The sequence below is a fragment of the Myotis yumanensis genome, unplaced genomic scaffold (assembly GCF_028538775.1).
Source record: "Myotis yumanensis isolate MYYU_CA2020_CCGP unplaced genomic scaffold, mMyoYum1.0.hap1 SCAF_19, whole genome shotgun sequence".
In the NCBI taxonomy this organism is placed as follows: Eukaryota; Metazoa; Chordata; class Mammalia; order Chiroptera; family Vespertilionidae; genus Myotis; species Myotis yumanensis.
In genome coordinates this window covers 12,252,373-12,279,641 of record NW_027223770.1, presented here as the reverse complement: position 1 = coordinate 12,279,641, position 27,269 = coordinate 12,252,373, and the positions used below count along the sequence as shown (strand labels likewise).

Genomic DNA, 27,269 nt, shown 5'->3' with positions numbered 1-27,269 from the left:
TGGGGCCCACATTGGCCCGTCCCGCGGTCCCGACAGCCAGAGATGGTGCCACTTCACCCACAGCAAGGCAGGCGCTGGCAGCATGTCCACATTTCTTTTTTAAAATATATATATATATTATTGATTTTTTACAGAGAGGAAGGGAGAGGGACAGAGAGTTAGAAACATCCATGAGAGAGAAACATTGATCAGCTGCCTCCTGCACACCCCCCACTGGGGATGTGCCCACAACCAAGGCACATGCCCTTGACCGGAATCGAACCCGGGACCCTTCAGCAGCCATGTCTCGGTGGTTGAGCGTGGACCTGTGAACCAGGAGGTCATGGTTAGATTCCCAATCAGGCCATATGCCCTGGTCGTGGGCTCGATCCCCAGTGGGGGGCTTGCAGAAGGCAGCTGATCAATGATTCTCATCATTAATGTTTCTATCTCTCCCTTTCCCTTCCTCTCTGAAATCAATAAAAATACATTTTTAAACTGTTTTTTTTTTTAAAGAAAGTCAACTGTTTATCGAGCACCAAATGGGGTCCACCAGCAGGTAAATGGAGATCTGTTCTGGCCTCACTGCGTTTGTGTGACATCCACCTGGAAAAACCCAAGTGTGGTGTTGGGGAAGAGGTCGGGCAAGGGGTCTACACGTGGGTATGATTCATCAGGAAATCAACGGCATTGGTAGCCCTGGGCCTGTGAGGAATGTCCAAGGGGCATGGCTAGACTGAGAGAAGAGAGGCCAGGCTGGGCAGAGAGAGAGGCAGGCCCAGCTGGGAGGCTCGGGGAGGCTGGGAGTGTCGGGTGGGCAAGAACCCAGCCAGGAAAGGGCTTCGGAAGCAAAGCAGTGAGAAGGCCCCCGAGCCTGGGGAGGGCCTAGGGGTGCAGCCGTGCCAAGCTTCCTGGTGGCCAGGATACTCGCAGGCTGGAGGGAAGGAAGGTGGACAGACCAGTGTGCCCTCATCACCGTGGGGACCCCAGCCTGAGATGTGCGTGTGGAAGGCGAGGGATGCTCTGGATGGGACCCGAGGTCCCTGAGGAAAGTAGGTTGGGGAGTACCAGCCGAGAAGGTTCTCTCAGGTGGATCCCAAGCGGAGGGACTCACGAGGGCAATAAGAGAGGTCCCCTGGAGTGTGGCTCAAGGAGCCCCCCACTCCGGAGGAGACGCTGGGAGCACTGGAGGGAGATGTTCATTTGGTTCAGGAGTGAAGAGAGAACTGGCTGAGACAGCAGGAATGGGACCAAGGAAGGGGCTGAGATCCCCTCCCCCTCCCCCCCCCCCCCCCCCCCGCAGTCAGCCTCCCTTGTCCAGCGAAGCAGGCCAAGGTCATGTTCAAGGTGGGCTGGACAGAGTAGATGCCATCAAGGTGGAGGCATGGCAGCAGGGCGGGGATCCAGGGCCTCTGACGCCAGGGCGGGCACCTCCCTGTCACGAAGGAGCCAGCGAGGGAGGGAGCCAGCGAGGGAGGTCGGATTTCTTGTCTGCATGGGGAAGGGGAGGTTTTCCTGCCTCCAGGCACTTAGCAGGCGCTGGCTGGCCCTCCACTCAGGGTCAGGCTGGGGTAACAGAAGGGGCTGTCATAATCAGCAGGGGGGTCTGTCTCTCCTGAGACGGGGCTGATAAGGCAGGCGCCCCGTTTGGGGGTGGAGAAACACATTCCTGGAGCTCAGGGTGGGGGCAGCCAGCTGGGCCAGACATCTAGGGAGCAGCTGCTGGGTTCTACTGCAGACTCTCCCTTCTCAGAGCTTTGGGAGATCCTCAGATAGGGAAACTGAGGCCCAGTAGGAGGCAGAGCAGGGCTGGGGTCCAATCCAGGCTTCTCTGGCCTAGGACAGGCAAGTCTGGAGACACCAGGTCTACTTCTTCTCTGACCCTCTGGCACCTTTAGACAGTTATTTATGGGAAGGAGCCCTGGGTACCACATGTTCCCAGGGGCCTAGAGATGAAGGCAGGCAGTGTGCTGGATGCTAATTTAGCTGTCTGTGCTAAGCCTGCCGGCTGGGCCACCTTCTCTCTCCTGTGCCGAGGGCTGTGGCAGGAGGAGGCCTGTGTTTCCTTGCCAAGGTGACAACGGGCCGGCTCCCAAGCTGCCTCTCTGGCCTCGTGAACCTGCCTGCTGCTGCAGAGCAAGGGGCCCCGGGATCCCCAGGTCTGGAGACACCCAGAGGATCCCTAAATCCCCTGCCCAGGTTGTCCAGTGCCTACAGGCAGTACAGCACCCCCGAGTGCCCACTAAGCCTGCCTTCCTCCTCACTGGCCTCACACACTAGGAGAGACCCTCGCCAGCCGGTGACTATCCAGGAACCTGGGCCACCGCTGCCCCACTCCCAGCCCACATCGAAGCTGATGCTCCCATGGAACTCTCCAGGCCTTCCCCTCCCCTCCAACACACCTCATGGCCACCACCACCTCGCATTCAGGTCTCAGCCTCTCACTTCTGGGACAGGCCCAGATCTCTGGCTCATTCATTCATTCATTTTCCTCCTATCAGCCTAGGTGTTCTGTTAAAAGAGGAGAGCAAGCCCAGCCAGCATAGCTCAGTGCTTGAGCATTGACTTATGAACCAGGAGGTCACGGTTCGATTCCTGGTCAGGGCACTTGCCTGGGTTGCGGGCTTGATCCCTAGTGGGGGAAGAGCAGGAGGCAGCTGATCAATGATTCTATCTCATCACTGATGTTTCTATCTCTCTCTCCCTTCCTCTCTGAAATCAATAAAAATATATTTTTTAAAAATAAAATCGCCCTAGCTGGTTTGGCTCAGTGGATAGAGCGTTGACCTGCAGTCTGAAGGGTCCTGGGTTCGATTCCGGTTAAGGGCACCTACCTCAGTTGAAGTAGGCTCAAGCCTCAGCCCTGATTGGGGCACGTGTGGAGGCAACCAATCAATGTGTCTCTCACACTGATGTTTCCCTCTCTGTGTGTCTCCTCCTCCCTTCCACTCTCTCTAGAAATCATTGGGAAAAATATACTCAGGTGAGGATTAACAAAAAATAAAACAAATAAATAAATAACGTGGTTTTTTTTAAAAAAAGAGAATAAACCTGATTTTTAAAAATAAAATAAATGAGAGGAGAGCAAGGGAGGGTGGTAGCAATGCCTCCTACTCCAGGAAGCCCTCCCTGAAGGGACCAGAGCCCATCTATCTTCTGTTAGGCCCACACACTTAATGTTTAAATGTCATGTATTCCAAAGGCAACACATGCGCGTGGTAACAAACCAGGAGAATCAGAAACCAGGTATTTTTGTGTGCATGTTGGAGGCAGCTGCATTTTCCTTTTGACGACACATGGTACTCCTTGCTGGCCCTGAACATCCAGCCATCCAGGGCCTTTCTTCAGGGGCTGTGAGCTCTGTGCCCACTCCCTTCCAGCACATGGACCCCCAAACCCACGGTGGGTGGGCCTCTACTGCAGCTTCAGCCAGCCCCTCCCGGGAGCAGCTGTGTGGCCGTTGGCCCTTCCTGTCTAGGTCATGGGATATTTTTAGCACCGAATCCGGAACCCGCTCGGCGGCAGCTGCTTGTGGCCGAGTGCAAGAATAACAAACGGTCCAGGTGGGCTGCGTCAGGCCTGCGCAGCCGAGTGGGCGACCTGGGCCTGGCCCTCAGCCTGGTAGCAAAATCTGGACTTGGCGGGAATCAGGGGGCCTCTGGGTGGTATGGGCAGGAAGGAGGCAGAGGCTGAGTAGGCGTTAGCCAGACCCACCAGGGGAACAGCATGTGCAAAGGTCCTGAGGTGGCATGGAAGGACGGGGAAGGCAGGGGTCATGAGAAGGAGCTGCTTGTGACGTGAGGCTGGAGAAGGCTGGGACCAGGCCGAACAGGGCCATGCAGGCTGTGGCCTCTTTCCCCAGGCACGTGACAGACAGGGAGTGAATGGGTCACGGAGATGAAGCCACAGACCTTAGCACTTGGCAGAGAGAGGGCCGACACATGGGAGAGGCCCGGTTTGGGAGGGAGACCACCCACTGGTTTGGGGCAGGCCGAGTCTGAGGTGCAGTGGGGACATGACCGCCTCAGGGGAGCGCTCCCTGGCCCCCCCAGCCCAGTCCCCCCAGCTCCTTGCCCCCCTGTGGCTCTTGCCATGCCCTCAGAGGCTCTGTGCCATATTCTCTCTGTGGGGAGCCGGCACGGCCATGGCATACTCAGCCCCAGGGTGCTTTATGTGCCATGCCAGCTCAGCCTGGTTCAGTGACCCTGAGTGGGGGGGATGAAAGGATTGAGAAAAGACAGACAAGAGAATGAAAGCTGGGTCTCGGTGGGACGCTGCTCCCTGATGGGGAGACAGCGCCAGCGCCCACAAGCCGTGTCTTTATTTTATAGCAGATGCCACGAGGCAAAGTAGGGGCGTGATCATGTTGTTTACAGCATTCTCGTGAGTTTCGACCTCACTTAACTACATGCACCCGAACTCTATCACAAAGCACGTGGGGCTACGTGTTCGGACCATAGGTTCAAGCTTACAACCACAGCCGTTGGCTATGATTGTGCTGGGAGGGCCCTGCCCTCCAGCTGGGACCTGCACGTGGTAATGAGAGGACCCTGTCCTTTCATTAGTCCGAGGCTTGAACCTGGCCAAAACACTGTAGCCGTGCCCCATATCTCTCTATCCCTGGCTGCTCAGTGCTGGGCCCAAGCAAGCCGCAGACCTGGACCCGCAGCCTCGGGCTGGTGGTGGGCCCGGGCACTCCCCACGCTCCTCCTCCAGTGCAAGGGGCCAGTTGGAAGAGTCCATAGACTTTCCTCCAGCTTAAAGGCTGTCCTCCACGGCGGGGACATTGGAGACTTCTGGGCAGGGGCCCTTCCTGTGACAGCCATGGCTGACCCGCCCCTCAAGGACAGTCCCTGCTGTGAATGGGCGAAGGCCTGTGAGGGAGAATGCACTCGGGAAGGACTTTCTCCTGAGCCTGTGTCCTCGCCTGCCTCCTCCCGAACCCGAGCTCTCACCTGCCTGTTGTCAGGGGCACCCATGGAAGCCCGAAGGGCAGGGAGGGAGGCGCTGGGGCTCCCCTGTCCTGCAGGAGCCCCTCCTCTGGCGGGGGGGGGGGGGGGGGGGGGCTCAGACTCTCACGCTAAGCAGGGAGGGGAGCTTGACTGGTGAGTGGTCCAAGGACAAAGACCCGCAGGCCCTCTGAGGGGCTGCCAGGCACGAGGCTCTTGACAAAGACAGTGGTGGAATGGGAAGAGGAGTGGGCATGCTGGGCAGGGAGAGTGGCATGAGCCAAGGTGTGGAGGCAGGAATGAACTCTGTCTCATGGGGGAGGAAGGGCCACTTCCAGGTCGGACGCATGCCCGGGTGGCGGGCTCGATCCCCAGTGTGGGGTATGCGGGAGGCAGCCTATCAATGATTCTCTCTCATTCTCTTATTATTGATGCTTCTCTCTCTCTCTCTCTCTCCCTCTCTCTCTCTCTCTCTCTCTCTCCCTTCCTCTCTGAAATCAATAAAAATACATATACTTTTTAAAAATATACTTTATTGATATTTTACAGAGAGGAAGGGAGAGAGATAGTTAGAAACATCGATGAGAGAGAAACATCCATCAGCTGCCTCCTGCACACGCCCTACTGGGGATGTGCCCACAACCAAGGTACATGCCCTTGACCGGAATCGAACCTGGGACCCTCCAGTCCGCAGGCCGACGCTCTATCCACTGAGCCACACCAGTTTCGGCACATATACTTTTTAAAAAGGCTCTGCTCCCTTGATGCTTCTCTGCTGAGCAGCGTGGGCACGCAGCTCCCGTGTGAGCTTCAGTCTCACTGTCTCTGGTCCTTGATGCCCGGACGGGATGGTCCGTTCCCAACCCCGGCTGCCAGGTGAGCCCGAGCCTGGGCCTCCCACCAGCCTCAGCCACTGCTCCTTATTCCCACTCCTGCTGTGGCCACGGCCAGAATGTCAAAACCACCGCAGCCTGGCCCCTGAGTCCCGTGTCCAGCGGGCCTCTCCCTCCCCCGCCTCAGCTATTTTGGGGCTCAGCACGCGGCTGTGTTTTGGGAGAAGCAGATGATCTGCTTGGCTGACTCAGCCCATGGCTGGGCCGGAATGCGAGATGGTGAGAGGCCTGCGAGTCTGCTGCACACGGGGCCTGGGCAGGGGGCCCTGGGTGGCCCCTGTGGAACTTGAGGCCACACTGTCCTCCGGTCTTCCTACTCGCCACCTGCTGGCCAGGTTAGCAGGCAGTTCTGACCTGAGGCCGGGCAGGGACCTGGAATGACCGGGGCCACTACTCTGGGAGTCCTTCCCTGCCCAGGACTAGTGACTTGGAGCTCTGGGCAGGTGGATGGAGCGGCTCAGCAAGGTCCACGGTTCACGCACCTCCCGCCTGGTGTTCATCGCCGACATATCCGCCAAGCAGCCCAGGCCCTGCTCACACTGCCGGCGGGGGCAGGTCCTCCCCATGCCAGGTGCTGGCCCACCCGCTGGGAGGGGAAGCTTACACGCGTGTGTGCACTGGGACAGAAACCCAGGCGTCCTGTCCTCCCTGATGACACCACGAGAACTCCTGCCTGCACGTTTCGTTCAAGAAATTCTACCCCTCGAATGCCTTTCACGTTCATGAGGGATTAGTGGCCTCTTTAAGAAAACAAATGCAAGATTAGGTACAAACGTGACTATATTCTTAGAATAAGAATAAAACAAACGTCAAGAACCTGGCTGGCATGGCTCAGTGACTGAGCATCAACCTATGAACGGTTCGATTCCTGGTCAGGGCACCTGCTCGGGTTATGGGCGCGGTCCCCAGTGTGGGGCGTGCAAGAGGCAGCCGATCAATGATTCTCTCATCATTGATGTTTCTATCTCTCTCTCTCCCTCTCCCTTCCTCTCTGAAATCAATATTAAAAAAAAAAGTTCATAAAAGCTGACAAATACTACCCCAAATCATAAAATCCAGAAGAAAATGACCTCCCTGGTCTAAAGCCTGTGGCGGGATGCCCACTGTGCCCAGGTCAGACAGGGGTTGGTAACAGAACCAGCACACATCCGCCAGGCCCCTGAGATCCCCTCTGTATAGTGGAGGAGACTGAGTGGTGGGGAGCACTCGGGGAAGGGGGGAAGGTGGACCCAAGAAGGAATGGGCTGCCTGCTCAACTCCATCCCAAAGGCTCACCAGGTGTCCCAGCCAGCAGGACCGACTGCTGGTGTCCTCCCCTCTCCCCCACCATGGAATGCAGGCATCAGCACTTCAGACTCCGGACTAACCGCCGCCCCCCCTTCCCTTCCAGATGTGGGTGCAGCTGTATTTTTAGAACAGCCAACCACAAGGACATTCTTTCCTTCTAATTAAGATGACTGCAAGTCTCCTATCCGCAATCAGCCCCACTATTCAGTCCTCAGATATCAAAGGGTGGTCAGGAGGGGCTGCCTCAGCTGGTTGTAGGTTGGGTTTCTTTCTTTCTTTTGAACCATTAAGTTGGAAATGTGACCCAGAACTGGAGTAAATGCCAGCGCTGGGGTGGGGGGAGGGCAAAGCAGGATTCTGGGTGGAGCCTGCAGGAGCTGCTCCAGGGCCTCCCACCCTGCACCCCTGCCTGGGCTGAGGATGCCCAACTAGGCTGTAGCCCCCCCATGTTCACCCACCCACGGGTAGGTTCTGAGAGAGCCTGTGCCTGCCCTCAGGATGCCCAGTGCTGGAGGGTCAACAGGGGGCTGTTGGCACAGACTCACAGGGAGCTGAGGGCACAGTGCCCACGAGGTTATGATGTCCTCATTTTACAGGTGAGCAACTGGAGGCTCAGAGAGAGGACGCCCCTGGTAGAACTGCAGGAGCCTCTTTGGTGTTGGCTGCAGCCGGGCCGCTGGGCTGGGTGGCAGCTCACCGCCCACTCTGGTGGCCTGGTGCCCAAGGTCAGAGGCCTCCCGACCTCCACCAAGGCGCGCCTGGGGAGGATCCAGGTGTGGGGCCAGGCTGCCCGTCAAGTGGGAGGAACAAGGCTGCAAGCAGGGCCTTTGAGCAGCTTGCCTATGGAGCCACAGCTGACAGATGAGGAAACCGAGGCTGACAGAGGCAGAGGCAGCCCCGAGCAACTCAGCCTACTGGTGTCAGGTGCTAGGGACCCCATTCTGTGGTAGGTCCTACCTGCCACTCACCCCAGTGATGGGCCAGCCTGCTGCGAGGCTGGGCCTGGAGGTGATGCCAGGGGCCTTGAGTCCAGCCTGAGCCCTGGATGCAGGGGGAAGGCACCTACCGAGACCGTGTCCCACACCGCATGGAGCAGAGGCATGGTGGGTCTGGACGCCAGGCCTCCCAGCCTACCTGGCGCCTAACCGGCTGGCTGCGCTGGACAGAGGAAGTGCAATCGCCTGCGGCGGGTGGAGCGGGGGCATTTGAGCCCAGGGCTGCGGGGACAGCCCGCCACTGCGCTGGGCAGCGCTGGCCCAGGCCCCTTTGTTCCCCGGGGAGGCGGCGGCGCCCGGCGGTCCAGACCCTTCAGCGCCTGGGCTTTGTCGCCCCCTCGTGGCCGGAGCCGGTCTCGGTGGCGTCGGATTAATTGCGGGAAACCGAGGGGTGCGCGTCGGGGGTGGAGTCTGGGGGGACCGAATGGGACACTCGAGGATCTGAAGACCGAATCTCTGGGACGCCCCTCGCTCGAGCCCGGGTCTCCAGGCCCGGGTAACAGCGGAGGCATTTTTAGGCCCCGGGTCGGGGAGGCGGACCCCCACTTCTGCAGGTGTAGGGAGCAGAAGAGCCGGCCGGCCTGGGGCCCCTCTTGGCGGTATTATTTTTTAGTGTGAGCCCTGCCTCCTGCTGAGTTCCAGGGGCAGATTCCTGCCGCTCCCGGGCCTCAGTTTCCCCATCTGCAGAGTGAGAGGCCCTCGCGTGCAGGAAGGAGCCTGGGGGCGTGGCCTCTCACGACGAGGGAGGGGTGTCAGCACCCAGGACTGGCCACAGGCCACGCAGTCCCTGAGCAGCTGGTGGCACGTCACCCCTCCTCCCCCGACCCGCCCGCCCGGGGCTGGAAGAGGCAGTGGCGGTCCTTTCAACACGTCCCCGACTCCTGTGTGGCCTGGCAGCGCCCCGGGGGTCAGGCAGGCTCAGGCCCTCAGTCCGCCGTGCATGCTGCTGGATTTGGAAATCCGAGAAAGACCAGCTCCGACTCGCAGCAGGGGGGTTGCAGGCAGGTGGACGCGGGCACATGCTTGACCTTGTGGAGTCTCATGCTTGACCTCTGCAAAGGAGGCTGAAGCCACCCACTTGTGTGTTGAAAGATTAACAGCCCTGGGTCCACAAATACAGCCATGACTTTCAGATACTCAGGTTAATATTTGCCGAAGAGAAACCTCACCTTCACAGCTTGAGGATACTTTAGGGAAAACCCACCTACCAGGGCACTGGGCCAGCAGGGTGCCCAGGTGGCATTTCGGGGAGAACCAAGGAGGACGGGAGGGCAGGCCTGGATGCCCATAGCAGTGATCCCGGGCGGGGCGCATACAGCGTGGCAGGGTCCTGGACGCAGAATGTTAAACCCAGTTCTGAATTTGGCGATTATCACCCCATGCACACCCTCTAGTTTTTACTACATGTGTATATATTCCCGCCCAATGTAAGACGTAAGCGTGGCTTGGAATATTTCCAAATTAATATGGAGGCTTTATCGTCTTTGAACTTTTCTACATCTTTATTGACACAGCTTTATGATCTACCTGTGTTAATATGGTTCCTCTACTTCATTTTTCTTCCCCAATGAGTGGACTTCGAATGAATAGTAACCATTTATTTCTCCTTTTTCCTGAATATTGACATTTGGGTTGTTAACAGTTTTCTGACAGAAACAATGTTGCCTTTGTGAACAGAAGTTCTTGAGCATGGGATTCAGAGTTTCTCTGAGGCAAACGGGGGAGTGGGACTTCAATTTACCAGAGACGCCCAAAGTGCTCTCCAATTCCAGCACCAATTTATAGTTTCATCAACCATACGAGCATTCCATTGAGCGTGAAACAATCCACTGTTGTGGATGCAATTTGCATTTCCTGATTGCTAATAACAAGTGCGCATCTTTTTATTGGTTGCTGTTGGTTGCCATTTCAGTTTCCTCTTCTGTCACTTCCCTGTTCATAGCCTTTGCCCATTTTCTTTTCTTTATTGATATGTAGGAATTCTTTAAGTATTTTGACGACAACTATACTTTGTTGGTTGTGAGCTTGTGGACACCTCCTAGGTGGTGGCTTTTATCTTGCTCTCTTTTTTAAAAAGTTATTTTAGAGAGAAAGGGAGAGGGAGAGAGAGAATCATAGGTGCACTGACCAGGGGGATCAAACTGAAACCAAATCCTCACCTGAAAATATTTTTTCCATTGATTCTCAGAGAGAGCGGAAAGGAGGGAGGCGAGGGGGAGAGAGAAACATCGATTGGTTGCATCCTGCATGCGCCCTGACTGGGCCAGGGATCGAACCTGCAACCAAGGTACATGCCCTTGACCGGGAACGAACCCGAGACCCTTTGGTCCTTGGGCGGACACTCTAATCAATAAGCCAAACCAGCCAGGGCAATAGTTTTAATTTTAATGATATTAAATCTTCATAAGGAATCCGTGTGGTTTATCCTTATTTATCCTGAAGTTATAAAATGTTTAAACTTTGCTTTTTTGCAGTAGATTTGTGTGTCCCTGGAATTATTTTTTTTTTATGGGGTGAGACAGAGATCCATTTTCATTCCCCCCCACACACACACAGATAATTAATTGTCCCACTACCAGTTGTTAGCCCACTGTTTCTCCACTAATTTTTTTTAAAATATATTTTATTGATTTTTTACAGAGAAGAAGGGAGACGGATAGAGAGTCAGAAACATCAATGAGAGAGATCGATCAGCTGCTTCCTGCACGCCCCCCACTGGGGACGCGCCCGCAACCAAGGCACATGCCCCCGACCGGAATCGAACCTGGGACCCTTGAGTCCGCAGGCTGATGCTCTATCCACCGAGCCAAACCGGTTCGGCTTCTCCACTAATTTTAAGGAAATACATTTTTATTGATTTTGGAGAGAAAAGGAGAGAGAGAGAGAGAGAGAGAGAGAGAGAGAGAAACATCAATAATGAGAGAGAATCATTGATCAGCTGCCTCCTGCACTCCCTCCTGGGAATCAAGCCTGAAACTCGGGCATGTGACCTCCTGGTTCATAGGTTGACACTCAACCACTGAGCCAGACCAGCCAGGCTCTTCACTAATTTTTGAGAGAGAAAAAACACACAATAGTTGTTTTGGAAAAAAAGAAAGAAATCTACCTAAATAAAATATTAGCAACTGAAACCAACGATGCGTTAACACAACATTATGAGCAAGTTGTGTTTACCCCAAGAATTCAAGGATGGTTTCCCATTAGAAACTCTACTGATGTCGCTGAGCTCATAAAGAAAATCCCCACGATAAAATCTTAGCAACTTGCTAACTGCATGCTTTAAAAAGATTCAGGGCAGCAAGAATCCAACAAAAACGAGGCATGAGCCATAGAGACGCTGCGGGGTCCATTTGGGTGTGTGTCCAGGCTTTGCTCGGATGACTTCCTAAGGTTACTGTAACGCCTGCGTTCCCATGACCACGAAGAATGTCTTTGGCAAGTCTGGCTTCCCGGAGGAGCCCTGAGAAATGAAAGATTAATCCAGCCCGGCGAACCCTGTGGTCCCGCACCTCGGAGCGCAGGGCGTCGGGACCGGGGCCGGATCGGCCTCTCACGTAATAAATCTCCTGGCGGCAACCGGAGACGGGCTCTCCGCCCTCAGAGCCGCCAGGACGGGCTGATGACCGTGCTCCCGAGGCCGGTGGGTCTGCCCTCGTCCCTCCCTCCTCCATCCTCCCTCCTCCGGGGAGAGGGGTGGACACCTGAACGGGGTGAGCGTGGGGATGTCTGTTTAGAATCCAGGGTTGGGCCCTCAGAGGGTGGCCCGGGGGCAGGGCCTGCCGGGGAGAGGGGACTCAGGGGCGCCCGATCGGGATACAGGAGAGCCGGGCCGAGGGGCTGGGAGGGACGGGGGCGGAGGTTCGAGACGGGGTGAGGCAGGAGCCTCCCCGGAGGCCGCGGCGGGGGAGGGGATTTCGGGCGAGTATGCAGCGCGGGGACCTGAGCCCTCGGCTGCGACCAGCGGGCCCGGATGCCGGGGCTCGGCCGGGGTGCCCTGGACCAGAACCCCTCCCGGTCTGCAGCGGGGGGCCCCAGGCTCGGCTGAGTAAGGAGGAGCGAGTGGCCTTTCCACCTCAGAGCGGCGCAAAGGGAGGGATGGAGGACGAACAGGAGCCACCCTTGCAGCCTCGGACGCAGGTGACCTGCTGGCGGGGCGCCCCCTCCCCGTAACACCCGGGGCCCCTGCGCGTGCACCGGGGCCGCGCGCTCCAGCCGAGGGCTGTGCTTTGCGCGAGCCTGCAACTCACCGGCCATTTCAGCACCCACTGCGCTTGCGCGTCCGCTTGGGCTCCGGTCATGATTTGCACTTCTCCGGGCCCCACTGCGCATGCGCCTGCGCGCGGCTCCGCGGCGCTCCCGGCTGCCGGCTGGGACGGCGGCACAGCCCTGGCTCCACGCGCGTGCGCATCCCCCGCGCCGCGACCGCGCTCGCTTCCCTCGCGGGGCCAAGCCCACCCCGCAGGCCTCTCTGCTCCTGAATGCTGGAGAAATGTGCACGTGCCCCATGCCCTCCTGCGATCCGGGAAGGTCGACATTCCAAAACCCGCCTGGCCCTGGCCTTTCAGAGGAGGAGTTGCAGCTCGGCGTGAACTGCACAGGCGTAGCCACGCTGCAAGGCTTAACGGAGACGTCAGATGTACAAAAACGGTCTCGTGCTTGCTTGTACAGTGGAGTTAGGTGTGTGGGCTCAGAAGAGCATGCAGGTGTTCGTGCGCAGGTATGGCCTGGGGGCTAGTGCAGGGTTGCATGTGGTCACACATCTGCAGGACCTGCGGACCCCAGCCTCCCAGGCTAGCATCCCTCCGGATGCCTGCGCGGTCTCGTGCCCTCAGGCAGGCCAGACACGCCCCGATTCTGGCTACCTCAGCCCCTTCTTTGACTGTGTGCCATCCTCACCTCTCTCCCCAACCTCCATCTCCTCCGTCTCCTATAAAACCCTGTCTTGTCCTGCCTCACAGAGAGACTGGGGGCAGCCCACACCGCTCATCTCTGGGTTTCCCCCAACCTGCACTGATTTCCATGAGCTGTCTGCCTGGGGCTTCCCCTTATCTCCTTTAAGTCTATGCAGACGTCACCTTCTCAGGGCATATCCTTCACCACCCTCTCCCAACACCCCCTCTCACCCTCTCTGCTTCCTGTCTCAGTCGCACCAGCTGACATACTATACACTTTCCTTGCTCATGTTGTTACTGCCTGTCTCCCACACTGGAAGAAAAGCTCCATGAGGTCACAGGTTTTGTCTCTTTTGTTCACTGCTATGTCCCCAGCAGCTAGAGCAGTAGGTTTATGGTCCATAATAGGGAGGCAAGAAATATTTGTTCACTGAATTAATCATCACCATCATAGTTAGTGTCTGGTTGCTTTTCATGACCAGCCATGGCTCTAGGCCAAGCACGTCAAACTCAAAGGTTAACACGGGCCAAATAAACAAGGTTTAAGTTTATGTGGGCCGCAAAAAAACAAAAGCTTCAATTTTTATAAAAATGTAGGTTTATTTCGATAGAGACATGCTGAATACAAAGAGCTGAAATAAATGAGTCATTGTTAACATAAAATAATAGAACATTTTAATAAAAATTAATATTTTTTCTTGAACATTAACTTACCAGACACTGAATAACCACACTAATTAATAAGCGTAACGCAAATAAACCTATTTTTCTTGTTCTCCGAAAGCGAAATATTTCCTGTTACGCACACCAAACAAGTCAGTACAAGACTAATGACGTGGCCATCGGCTGCTAAAATATTCGCTGCTAGTATTAGTGGAGAGAAATGGTGCGCCTGCGCGTAAGGTGCGTAAGGGAAACGAATGCAACACAAATCAGCCAATAGCAAACATTGTAGTTCGTTATTAATAATTATCTCTAACAGGATATTGTAAAAATGAAGTTACGACATTTTTATTAAAACGTTTCTTACATACCGTTATATTGGCTGGGCCGCAAAAATATTGGCTGTGGGCCACATGCGGCCCAGGGCTGCGAGTTTGACATGCTTGCTCTAGGCAGTCTCCACCAACAATCTCAGTGGACTAAACCATTTCCTGCTTCTTGGAGGCCTGCCAGCATCTCCTGCCACATGGGCTCACTTGTCATCATCAGGCATCGGGTCTCTTGCAGCCCGTCTGGGGCTGTGATGTGACTACAGTGAGACTAAACCCCTGGGTCCTCACCTGGCTTCCTCCCGTAGCTTCCAGCTTGGGAGGAAGTTCCGTAGGCCTTATGGGAGCTGTGGGCAGCCAGGTGCCTGTCATGGATCTGTCTGCAGACCTGTGGCAAGATCTCTGGCAGAATCCTGCCCTCTGGAGCCTCTCCCCGCCCCACCCCCCACTCCCGCACAGTATCTCCCCAAATGGTGAATGCATGCTTGTCTCTTCCTGGCTGTATCTGTCCTCAGCACAGTGCCGGTATGGGACAGGTACTCGGAATTGCACTGATGAATGAATAAATAGTCCTCGGGGAATTCTTCAGAAACTCTTTAGCCAAATATCCTTCTGCCATGAAACTTCTGTTTATTTAAAAAATAATAATAAATTTGATTTGTAGCACTTTAAATTTGCAGACGAATTTGCCAAAACAAGAAAGGCAGTCTGATTTACTGGGGAAAGATCAATGACTTGATTTTTATATCGTCAGCTACTTTGTGAATGCCTAGGAAGACAGCTGAGGGAAGTAGGTCACTGTTATACCTTTGGGGAGTAGAGAGCTTTCGGCATACGCTGAGTCTTCAGAGCAGGAGACTGGGTGGGGTCCTGCTCTCTGCCAGCCACGTGACCTACGTAACGCCTCATGCTGTGCTTGGGTTCCTCTCAGGGCCTGGTTCACACCCATCGCAGTGTTATAATTGGCAGATTCTGGTCCTGGGAGGGCGGTGAGGGCTGATATTACTCACTCCGTGTCCTCCCTTCTCTCCTTAGACTCAGGGCAGGGTTCTGCTCCAGACCATCTGTGCAGCTGGCATTGGTGGAACTTTTCAGTTTGGCTATAACCTGTCCATCATCAATGCCCCAACCGTGGTATGTACCTTCTGTGCCTACGATCACCAGCTGAGCTGACAGTTGTCCCCTGTGGTGTTCAGGCCAGCATCCGCTTGGCGGCACTTTCTCCCACACATCCGCCCCCACTGGGATGTCCCACAGGTACTTCGGGTTCAAATCCAGCTCTGCATCCTCCCCCTTCACCTGCACTCCTCCTGAATCCCCGATACTCCACCGTCTGCCCACTGCCTTTACTCTGACACCAAGTCCTTCTTCACTACCTCTAGCATCCAGCCGTTTCTCCCCATGTCTCTGCCAGGGCCCCCGTTCAGGCCCCATCTCTCCTGTCTGGATTGCTGGTCCAGCCTCCTCACTAGCCTCCCTACCTTCAGCTTCTCCCCTTCTAGGTCCTCTCACGTCTGATCAAGTCCAGAACATTCTGTGTCTTCCTAGTGCCTATAGGAATGAGGACAGACGCATCCACCCGAAATCCAAGGCCTCCTGGGGTCAGAGCCTGTTCATGGCTCCCGCCTTCATTCCCCAGCCCCAAGTCTTATACTGACTTGCAGCTCCCTGAATGCTCACAGCCCTTCCTCAGACCCTCCTTTTGCTGAGAAGCCCTCTCTGTCCACCCCTCCACAACCCCCCGCAGAAGCCCCTCAGGAACCACCCAAATGCCATCACCTTCCTGGTGCCTTCCCTCACCAACCCCCAGCCGGACACCACCCTCCCTCCCCGCCCTCGGTGTGTCTGTCAGCACTCGGGCTGTGCTGGTTGTCTGGGCCCCTCTCCCCCTCCTGCTGGCCTGGCCCCTGTCCATGTTCATTCTGGGCCTGTGGAAAGGATAGTCGGTGAGCCCCAGCGATAGAAGCCGCCTCTAACTTGCTTAAGGAAGAAGGGCAAGTGTCCTGTCACTTCGCTGGGAAAGATGTGGGGATATAAACCGTGTGGAGAGGAAGGGGGGGGAGAGCTGCAGGAACCAGGCCCTAGGACGGAACTGGGGCTCTCCTGTCCCTGCCTGGCCTCATCCTCTACCCAGTGACAAGACAGCAGCTGTCACCAGACTCACTTTTTAAATATATATATATTTTTTATTGATTTCAGAGGGGAAGGGAGAGGGAGAGAAACATCAATGATGAGAGAGAATCATTAATTGGCTGCCTCCTGCACTCCCCCTACTGGGGATCAAGCCTGCAATTCCTGCATGTGCCCTGATCAGGAATTGAACCCTGACCAGGAATTGAACCCTGACCTCCTAGTTCATAAGTTGATGCTCAACCATTGAGCTACATTGGCTGGGCCAGACTCACTTTTTATCAGCTGGGAATCCCCAAATAAAAGTCCTCCCTGGTAGCTCTCCACAGAGAGGCCTGGGAAGAGTGATTAAATGGCTTGGATCACATGCCCACCCCTAGACCAATCATGTGGTGGCTACGTCTGGGTCAGGTGACTACCAATCCTATATAATAAAAGGATAATATGCAAATAGACTGAACAGCAGAACAACCGAACAACCAATCAAAGTGTAACATGCTAATAATATGCTAAGGCTGCTGAACCTCTCGCTATGACGTGCACTGACCACCAGGGGCAGATGCTCCGACCAGTAGGTTAGCTTGCTGCTGGGGTCCCGCTGATCATCGGGACTGAGCAAGATGGGCCTGCATGCCCTGGAGCCTTCCCACGGTCTGTCCCTGGCCCCATCATGCACTGGTGGGGTCCCTCAGCCTGGCCTGCGCCCTCTCACAATCCAGGACCCCTCGGGGGATGTCGGAGAGCCAGTTTCAGCCCGATTCTGCAGGCCACGCCCCTTGAGAGGGTGCCAGACGCAGGGCTCATGGCTGGTGAGCCCTGTTGAGGCAGCGCAACCCTCTCTGGGACTGATTGGGCGCAAGCCTACGGCAGGCACAGTGGGGCCGGGATGAGCAGGAGCGGCAGGTAGGAGCTGCAGGCAGTATTGGACTGTGGGTTTCGGCCAATCCCTGCAGGCCACCCAGAGGGACCCCACCTGTGCACGATTTCATGCACCAGGCCTCTAGTAGGGGCTATAATTAACAATGGAAGAGAACTTCTCCAAAGGAGGAAGTGGGTAGCAGAAGCCCGGGTGGGAGTACATTCTGGGCAGAAACAATTCCAGCTGCCAGCCTCTTAGAGAAAGGAAGAACTGCTGGCTTGAGAAAGGGAGGTCTGAACCGGCTGCATTTGTTTATTTGCTCACTCAACAAGGCTGTGAGTGCCCACCAGGGCAGACTTACTTGCGGGGCACTCTCACGCCTTGTCTCCTGTGGGCCATCACTAGTCCCTCCCCAGCCCCCCGCCCCAATGGGACTCTCTTGGCCTCGGAGCCTCCCCTACCTCACTGAATGGTCACTCCTGAGGAGTTCCAGTCAAGGTTGGCTCTTCTGGGAAGATCCTCCCTCCAGGGGAACCTAGTGGGTACCAGGCTGACAGCCATTACCCTGAGCTGGCCCAACACCAAGTCCCCAGCCCTCCTGACACCCTCCCTCACGTCTGGTTGGGAGGCCTAAGACCCTCCAGACATCGACATTTCATCTCTAACCAAGGGAAGGGGGTGTGTGGGTCTTCCCCGAGCACAGTCATTCCTAACCTCGTGGCCTCTGTTCCGTTTCCTGAGTGGCAGCTCTGGGCGGGGGCGGGGGGGGGGGGGGGCGGTTGTGGGGTGTCTGAACTACCTGGCAGCAGCCCTGACCTGTGGCTCAGGCGGTGGGCAAGTCATCTCACCTCTTTGGGCCTAATTCCCAGTCTTACCAATGAACAGAGTCATGTGTTCTCCCAGACGAGGACTTGCCACAGTCGGGGTCCCACGGAGACACGCAGCACGCTCCGGAGAAGCCAGTGGGTTTCGATACCACAAAGGACTGAGTGGGGCGCTGAGAACACACAGGCCAGAGGGGGTGCAGTCATAGCCACGCAGACTCAGGAGCACAGGAGGGCGGCCACGTGGCCCAGACCCCCTTGAAAGTGACGGTGACCTTTGGCCTCCTGCTCTGTCTATAGTTTCATTCTCCCCGTGGGGAGAAGGCCTAGCATGTGTAGTCCTGCCCCCGGGGAGGCTGACTGGCATCTCTATTCACAGCACATTCAGGAATTCACCAATCAGACGTGGCAGGCGAGGACCGGCCAGCCACTGCCTGACCACCTGATCCTGATCATGTGGTCCCTCATCGTGTCTCTGTACCCGCTGGGGGGCCTCTTTGGAGCGCTGCTTGCCGGGCCCCTGGCCGTCATGCTGGGAAGGTAAGTGCTTCCTGTGTACCCCCAATGGCCTTTACTGAGGGTCACCCCAGTCTGCAGGCCGAGGAATGCCTGTAGTTTCACCATGAGAGTCACAGCTCAAGTGGATTTGGTAGAGGGAGGACTCCAGTGTCTAGTTCCACATCTGCCAACAAATGCTATTTGTAAACAATAGCCTCATTTCCCCCTTTGGGCCTCATTTCCCTCTTTGTAACCAATCTTTTCTTTCTTTTGTTTTAAATATATTTTTATTGATTTCAGAGAGGAAGGAACATCAATGATGAGAGAGAATCATTGATCGGCTGCCTCCTGTACACCCCACACTGGGGACCGAGCCCACAACCGAGACATGTGCCCTGACCAGGAATAGAACCGTGACCTCCTGGTTCATAGGTCGACACTCAACCACTGAGACACGCCAGGAGGGCTACCGGTCCCTTCCTTTTACAAGGGAGTTTGAGGAGAGTGGTGCTTGCTCTGAGGGATAAAGCCATACATATCAATCTGTCATTTCAAGCTGTGGGACAGGCAGGAAGAGAATGGTTTGAAGTGCGTTGAAACACACCACGTGTGACGCAGGTACAATGGCTAGTGGTCATTTCCACCTAGTCGCTTAGAGTCCTTAGCACAGTTCACACACACACACACACACACACACACACACACACGTCTGATTAGGGCTGGCTGGGGTTGCAAAGAGGGCTCCCCAGGGGCCGTCCCTCTGGACTGACCTGAGCCTCTCTTGCCTGTGCCCCACTCCCCCCAAGGAAGAAGTCCCTCCTGGTGAACAACGTCTTTGTGGTGGCTGCGGCGATCCTGTTTGGCTTCAGCCACAGAGCAGGCTCCTTCGAGATGATCATGCTGGGGCGGCTGCTCATGGGAGTCAGCGCAGGTATGGGGGGGGGGGGGAGGGCATCTCACCTGCCTCTCCGTTCCTGCTCATTCTTTTATTCTCTTCGTTCACTAATTTATTCTCTTTATCCATTGATTTACTTTTCACTCATGCCTACCTTAATTTTGCAAAAATGATTAAGTATGTTTTATCTAAAAAGACTCTTATAACTAGACATTGAAAGTGGATATAGGAAAATCAAAAAAGTTGTATAGGGATATGAGGACAAGCATTCCCAGACCCACACCAACGGGGGGGTCCTGCGTTTGAGTAATGCGCTAAGTAGGCATGAGCTTCCTGGCAGCCAAGGTGTAAAGGCATCTAAGATGAGTTCTCTGATCTTCCAGACCAGTGGTTCTCAACCTTCCTAATGCCGCGACCCTTTAATACAGTTCCTCATGTTGTGGTGACCCCCAATTTCATTGTTACAAATTGAACATAATTAAAGCATAGTGATTCATCACAAAAACAATATGTAGCCCTAGCTGGTTTGGCTCAGTGGATAGAGCGTCGGCCTGCGGACTGAAGGGTCCCAGGTTCGATTCCAGCCAAGGGCACATGCCTGGGTTTCGGGCTCAATCCCCAGTAGGGGACCTGCTGGAGGCAGCCAATCCATGATTCTCATCATTGATGTTTCTCTCTCTCTTCCCTTCTCCCTTTCTCTCTGAAATCAATAAAGAAATATATTTTTTAAAAAACCAATATGTAATTATATATGTGTTTTCCGATGGTCTTAGGCGACCCCTGTGAAAGGGTTGTTTGACCCCCAAAGGGGGTCGCGACCCACAGGTTGAGAACCGCTGTTCCAGAGAGGCAGAATAGCCTGTTAGGGGCTCCTCAGTTTTGGGGGGCCTGTCACGTGAGGGAGCAGAATTTTGAGCACATCCATCTGGGCTTTTAGGGGTTCCCATCAGCAAATCCCCTCTTGACTCCCTGCTGTGTAAACAGCCAGGTGTAAACTGTTATGCCCAGATTTCAAGATTCCCAAGAAGCCACCAGGGAGCCAGCCAGTCCGATGCAAAAGCGAAGAGTCTTTTATTTTAAGCCCGGGCTTAGCTCCTCTACCTTCCTTACTGACGCAGCAGCAGGTGGCAAAGAGAAAGCAGTCTGCTCGAACCAGGGGTTTCATAGAGGGTTGGAGTAGGGGCGGGAGAGGGGGCTGTGCCCCCCGCCGATTGGCCAGTTGCGAGCTGGTGACCCATTACACAGGATGTGGTCATAGCGATGGCGTGCACTTCCCTTGATTACCATTGGTTAGTCCAGAGAAATGGTGGGTGTGGCTAGCAGAGGCTCCTTCCGAGGGGGAAGGAGCCTTCGCTGAGCACATGGTTCCATACAAAATGGAGGTCCCTTAATGGATGGGAAGCCAGCCACTCGGCTCCCATGCAAGGCCTGCCGCCGTGGGCGTCACCGGGAGGCGGGCCGCCCACCACCCCGCCTGGCCCTTGGGTCGCCCGCTGCTCGGCCCGAAAGTGACTCGGAGGCCGAGGAGGGCGGCCCAGGTCCTTCTGGGCGTCCGCGGGCCTGCGCCTATCTGGCCACGTGCCCCGCCGGCCCTTTCATAAACATCTCTTTTAGGGATCTAGTCCAGTAAAACAAAGTATGTAAAAGTGTAGTGGCTTAAAGTAGCCAACATTCATTGTCTGATGGTTCCTGTGGGTAGGGACCTGGGAGTGTCTTAGCTGTGGCTCTGGCTGGGTTCTCTTGAGGCTGAGATCACGCTGTCAGGCAGGGCTGCAGTCACTCAGGGTTTGAGAGGCTGGAGGACCTGCTTCCAAGATGCCTGTTGGCAGGGGGCCCAGTCCTCAGCCTGTGGGTCTCACAGGCGATGGCTGGTTTCCTCCAGCGTAAGTGATTAAAGAGAAAGAAAAGTGTGTGTGTGTGTGTGTGTGTGTGTGTGCGCGCGCGCGCGTGCTCAAGGAGGGGGTCCCAATTTTTAAAAAAATATATTTTATTGACTTCAGAGAGGAAGGGAGAGAGAGAGAGAGAGAGAAACATCAATGATGAGAGAGAATCATTGATTGGCTGCCTCCTGCACGCCCTGACCGGGAATAGAACCATGACCTTCATAGGTCGATGCTCAACCACTGAGTCACGCCGGCTGGGCTGTTTTTTATGTCCTAATCTCAGAAGTCAGACACCGTTAGTTTGCCACAGTCTACTTGTGAGAAGTGAGTCACTAAGAACAGCCCACACTCCAGGGAACAGGAACTGGGTCAGACTTTGTCTTTGTGCCCCGAGGATGAGGACGAGGACGAGGTCCTAGCACAAAGGCTAGGCCCCCACCTGCTTGGAGGAAGAGCAGGGCACCTCTGAGGCTTTGGCCATCGACGCATCACCTTGTTCCCAGCTCCCTGCACCCAAATGAGACCCGGTTCCTGATCCCAGGCCAGGCAGGGAGGGACCGGCACTCCCAGCAGGTGGATGATGCTCAGATACTGACCTCCTAGCGTTTGGCGGCTGTTGCCATCTGGGGTGGGCAGGGGGAGTGCTGTCGGGTTCCGTTCTCCCGCTGGTTGCCTGGGTGCCAGGTGTCTCTGGAGAAGTCAGGGTGAGGTGAGCACTGCAGAGTAGTGGTCAGTGAGTGTCGCTGTGAGAGCCGGGACAGCGGGTGGGCATCGGATGCTGCCCTTCCCTTCTCCCACCGCCCGCTCAGCTCCCTCTGAGCCCTTTACATTCAGCCCAGTGACGGGGTCTAGAGAGACTCGATGACCAGAGTGGGACTGTGGTGAGGGGACAGGATGGGGCTGATCTGAGGAAGACTTCTATCTCAGAGGTCCTGGGGGCGGAGAGGGGGGACCTGGAGCCCTGCTGGCCCTACAGCAGGTGGGGGGTGCTCTCAGCCTATGGGGTGAGGGAGCAGCTCTGTGCCAGGATCCAGTAGACGAGGTGCCAGGAGGTGGGGAGGCAGGCCCGGGCATTGCGGGGAGGGCGTCCAGGCTGTGGTCTGACTGTCTGCATGCACACGGCCAGGTGTGGGCATGAGCATCCAGCCCATGTACCTGGGGGAGAGTGCCCCCAAGGAGTTCCGGGGAGCCGTGACCATGACCTCAGCCATCTTCACTGCCCTGGGGATCGTGATGGGACAAGTGGTGGGACTCAGGTAAGTGCCCCCATGTGCCAGTAAAAGCCCTTCTTTGCCTAGACTCCTCCCCACCTATGACGTAGATCAGTGATTCCCAAAGTGGGCGCTACCGCCCCCTGGTGGGCGCTGCAGTGATCCAGGGGGGCGGTGATGGCCACAGGTGCATTTGTTTTAACTTTTTTTGTATTACCTTTCTATTCTGACTTCAATAAATAGTTTCATAATTTCAAACTTCAATGTTTCTAATTTACACCTTTCTTTACTATATTTAACGAAAAAGGTAGAAACATTAATACATATATCTTTCTGTTTAATTGCTATTAAAATTTTTTTAAAAAATTAATTTCCAGGGGGCGCTGAGTAATATTTTTTCTGGAAAGGGGGCGGTAGGCCAAATAAGTTTGGGAACCACTGACGTAGATGAAGGCATGGCTTCTTTGTATTGCGGTATTGAGACCTGTCCCCTTCCATCTGCCGGCGCACAAAACGGTTCTCAGTGAGCCACACTTCAGTGTGAATCACCCTTCTCATCAATCCTCTCCAGAGAAGGAAGCAGAAAGCAGGTCTTGACAGACAAGAGGGGGAAGGTTTGGGCTTTTGAAGGGGAGCATGTCTCGGTCGTCCCAGAAAAGAGAGGAGAAGGCCAAGCCTAGAGCCCTGGAAAGGGGGTTGTCAGGGAGAAGGTGGGGCCACAGTCGGGCCCGGGCTGGGGTCCTTACCCGGTGGGAGGGGTCTTGGTGTCCAGGCCCAGAGCTGGTTAGGAAGAAGCACAGAGCCATGCAGACCCTCTGCCCTCAACAGGACAGGCAGGCAAGTTGGGGGTGGGGAGCAGGTGGATAGGGGGCAGGGCTCTGGTATGGAGGTGTCTGGCTGGCCTCTCCTCTGCCTCTACAGGGAGCTGCTGGGTGGCCGGCAGGCCTGGCCCCTGCTGCTGGCCAGCTGCCTGGTGCCTGGGGTGCTGCAGCTGGCCTCCCTGCCCCTGCTCCCCGAGAGCCCGCGCTACCTCCTCATTGACCGTGGAGACACTGAGGCCTGCCTGGCAGGTAAGTCCTGGACCTCAGGTCCCTAGACCACTCTCAACGAATGGGCACCTCTGCCCAGAGCATGGGGGTCCCCTTTTCTCAGGGAAAGGTGGTCCCTCTCTCTGAAGGTCCGTCAATCCCTTCAAAACCCCAGGGCGGTGCAGAGAAAGCTCCCACACACATGCAGGATGAAATACCATGTGCGACTTCCCTGGCCCAAGGCCAGCGGGGTGCTGACGGTCTTATTCATTAGCTATGGCCACAGTCATGATGCCCCAGAACAATCCCCAAATCTCTGGCTTAAAACAACAGTCACTTACCCCAACCAGGTGGTTGCAGCGTCGTCCCGCACACTGAAAAGGTTGCAGGTTCGTTTCAATTCTGGTCAGGGAGGCAACCGATCAATGCTTCTCTCTCTCTCTCTCTCTCTCTCTCCCTTTCTGTCCCCCTTCCTCTCTCCCTAAAAATTAATAAACATATCGTCGGGTAAGGATTGAAAACAACAACAATCATTTCCTTTACTTTCCATTCATTTACTCACTGGGCTGGCTGCACAGCTCTGCTGGTCTTAGCTGGGCTGGCTCTGCTGTCAGAGGCAGCTGAGGACTGGCCCGTCCAGGCTGGTCTGGGCTGGAGAGTTCAGCTCTACTGCACATGTCTCTCTCTCTCTCTCTCTCTCTCTCTCTCTCTCTCTCTTTCTCTCTTTAAAAATATGTGTTTATAGCCCTCGCGGTTTGGCTCAGTAGATAGTCAACCTGCGGACTGAAGGGTCCTGGGTTTGATTCCAGTCAAGGGCACATGCCCGGGTTGCCAGCTTGATCCCCAGTAGTGGGCGTGCAGGAGGCAGCCGATTAATAATTCTCTCTCATCATTGATGTTTCTATCTCTCTCTCCCTCTCCCTTCCTCTCTAAAATCAATAAAAATATATTTTTTTTAAAAAAAGAAAAGAAAAAGAAAGAAGTTTGTTTTTTATTAAACTAATCTCACAAGTTTGGAATAAATTAAATTTAATTACAATTTGTTCCCTCTGAAGGTCTTTTTGTGCTCATGTCTTTTTTTTTTTTTTTTTCAATCTTCACCCAAGGATATTTTTCCATTGATTTTTAGAGAGAGTGGAAGAGAGAGGGAACAACAGAGAGAAACATCGATGTGAGAGAAACACATCTATTGGTTGCCTCCTGCATGAGCCCCGACCAGGGCCTGGGCTGGGGAGGAGCCTGCAACCGAGGTAGGTACGCGCTTGCATTTGTCCGGCCTCCTCACCATTCTCTGTCTGGTCTTGGAACCGATACCATAAGTCACAGGTCTTAGTTATGGCGGCACCCACTCCTTGTACCAATTCATTGATCGGTTTTCCATTTCTGCCTAACAATTGCTGCATCTCCGTGGCCAACAACAGAAGCAGCTGCGGAGCTCACGCCTCTGTGAGTTCTCTGGGGCTGGCTGATGTAGGGCTGGGTCTGGCTGGTGGCTCTGCCCCTTCCGGCCACTCATGCAGGCCTACTGGGCATCGGCTGTCCTGTGCGCTACCAGCTGGGCAATCTCTGCTCCTTCTGGCACCATTGGGCTAGCCTGGCGAGATTTTATAATGATGGCCAAATAGAAATGAGCCAGGTCCCTGAAGGCGTGGGCCGGAACAGGGGCCTGCCCTGGCCACAGGCTCACCCAGTCACTGTGTTTTGTTGGATGGATCCACCGAATCCCCAGGTTCTAACGTCCTTTCTGGTCCATGAGGCTGCGACAAGGCCAGGGAGATCACCCATCTGACCACCCGGGGCCCAGAGAGAGTGGGGGCGGGGGATGTTGGGGATAGGAAGCTCATTGTGGGGCACCAAAGAGAGGCCAGGGAGAGAGAGCTCAGCACCCCCTCTCTGTCCAGCGCTGCGGCGGCTGCGGGGCACTGAGGACCTGGCGGCGGAGCTGGCGGAGCTGGAGGAGGAGCGCGCGGCCTGTCAGGGCCTGCGGGCCTGGCGCCCCTGGGAGCTGTTCCAGGACCGCACCCTGCGGAGGCAGGTGGTGAGCCTGGTCGTGCTGGGCAGCGCCATGGAGCTCTGCGGGAACGACTCGGTGAGATGCCCCGGCCCTGCCCCTCCCTCCGGACTGCGTGCTGCAGGCCCCTGGGAGCCGAGGGAGGCTGCAGGGAGCCCGTGCCCCAGAGCCGGCCCTGTGCCCGCCTCCCCAGATGTACGCCTACGCTTCCTCCGTGTTCGGGGAGGCGGGAGTGCCCCCGGAGAAGGTCCAGTATGCCATCATCGGGACCGGGTGCTGCGAGCTGCTCACGGCGTGTATCAGTGTGAGTCTGGCTCCGGGCTGGCCTCCCCCAGCCCCTGGAAGAGGGGGGATCTGGGGTGCTGACACCCTGAGGGCTTCAGGCCTCTTCTTTAAGCCGTTTCCCACTCCAGGTCACTGTTAAAATACGGGGAGCTCGCCAGCGTTTATGGAGCACCTACTATTTGCTGGGCACTCGAACCGAGATTTTGAGATGAGGGAACTCCATGAAGTTGGGTGGCCTGCGGGAAATTAATTTCTTAATCAACTGCAGCAATGAACTGCTCCCTACCCCACCCTCCGCTTCCTCATGAGGCCCCTCCCCGCTGCTCACCCCAAACCAAGGGGACCACGGCCCCGGGTCCCGGGCCAGTTGCTGAGGCCCCTTTCCTTTGCAGTGTATGGTCATTGAGAGGGTAGGCCGGCGGGTGTTGCTGATTGGGGGGTACTGCCTGATGACCTGCTGGGGGAGCATCTTCACCGCGGCCCTGTGCCTGCAGGTAGCTGGCGGGGATGAGGAGGGCGGCGGGGTGCCGGCTGACCCCCACCTCACCCCGGCCCTCTGCTGCAGAGCTCCTTCCCCTGGATGCCCTACCTGGCCATGTCCTGCATCTTTGCCTTCATCCTCAGCTTTGGCATCGGCCCCGGTGAGTGGGCTCGAGGGGCTCTGGGCTTTGGGACTTGCTGAAGGAACATGGGCACCTGGGTGAGAGACGGGTGGGTGTGAATGCAATGTCACCTGCATGCCCCACCCCCACCTGCACCGAAGCTTCCGGAAGAACACCAAGGGGTCCCCCACTGCCATCTCTGGGGACTTTCCCTGGCTGGCAGGCCCCTGTCCCTCCCCTCCTTTCAGCTGGAGTGACAGGGATCCTGGCCACGGAGCTGTTTGACCAGATGGCCCGGCCTGCTGCCTACATGGTCTGCGGGGCGCTCATGTGGATCATGCTCTTCCTGGTTGGGCTGGGGTTCCCCTTCATCATGGTAGGCCTGCCCCTCCCCCCAGGGGGAGCTGCCTTAGGTGTGGTCCCTGTCCGCATGAAAACCCCAGTGGGAGGCCTCCACCCGAGGAGACTGAGACTAAAGGGGATGGGGCTTATCTAAGCAAAGAAAGACACGTCCGTCTTGCAGACCTGTCATGGGGCCGAACAGAGCCACACTGGGTCTCAGGGTCTCTTTTAACCTATAGGAGGGATTGTCCTACTTCCTCTATGTGCCTTTCCTCGTTGTCTGTGTCTGTGGGGCCATCTACACTGGCTTCTTCCTTCCTGAGACCAAAGGCAAGACCTTCCTGGAGATCTCCGAAGAATTGCACAGACTCAACTTCCCCAAGCGGAGCCAGGGCCCCCCGTGGAGGGGCCCCAAGGTCATCCAGTCCACAGAGCTGTAGCCCCACAGTGGTGGCTGGGGCCCAGACAGAGCTTCCGCTCGTCCCTTTGCTTCCTCTCCATTTACTAGCTCCTGTGTTTGTTCCCTTAATGAGTGCTTATTCTATGAGCACCTACTGTGTGCAGGAATGGTGCCAGGTGCCTAGCAATAGTGGTGAGCCAGAGAGATGGGATCCTGGGCCTCTTGGTGTTCCCCACCTAGAGGCCGTTAACGAACAGGAAACCAATAAAAACATAACTACAAACTCAGGGAAATGCAGTGGAAGAAAAATACAG

At 55.8% G+C, this 27,269-nt stretch overlaps 1 protein-coding gene across 3 annotated transcripts; it reads left to right on the top strand.

Moving 5' to 3' along the window:
• Positions 1-11,538: 11,538 nt before the first annotated feature.
• On the top strand, positions 11,539-27,095 carry SLC2A11 (solute carrier family 2 member 11). Of its 3 annotated transcripts, XM_070400103.1 has the most exons (13): positions 11,539-11,813; positions 12,126-12,240; positions 15,023-15,121; positions 18,180-18,340; positions 19,105-19,229; positions 22,203-22,332; positions 23,209-23,357; positions 25,217-25,404; positions 25,520-25,630; positions 26,004-26,105; positions 26,177-26,252; positions 26,462-26,589; positions 26,795-27,095. In XM_070400103.1, exons 2-13 carry the CDS (start codon positions 12,199-12,201, stop codon positions 26,993-26,995), a joined length of 1,512 nt encoding a protein of 503 aa, XP_070256204.1. In that variant the 5' UTR covers positions 11,539-11,813; positions 12,126-12,198; the 3' UTR covers positions 26,996-27,095. The 3 variants fall into 3 exon arrangements, with proteins under 3 accessions (XP_070256204.1, XP_070256205.1, XP_070256203.1); XM_070400104.1 differs by lacking the exon at positions 11,539-11,813 and having other exon boundaries at positions 11,978-12,240; XM_070400102.1 differs by lacking the exons at positions 11,539-11,813; positions 12,126-12,240 and adding an exon at positions 12,515-12,820.
• The last annotated feature ends 174 nt before the right edge of the window (positions 27,096-27,269 follow it).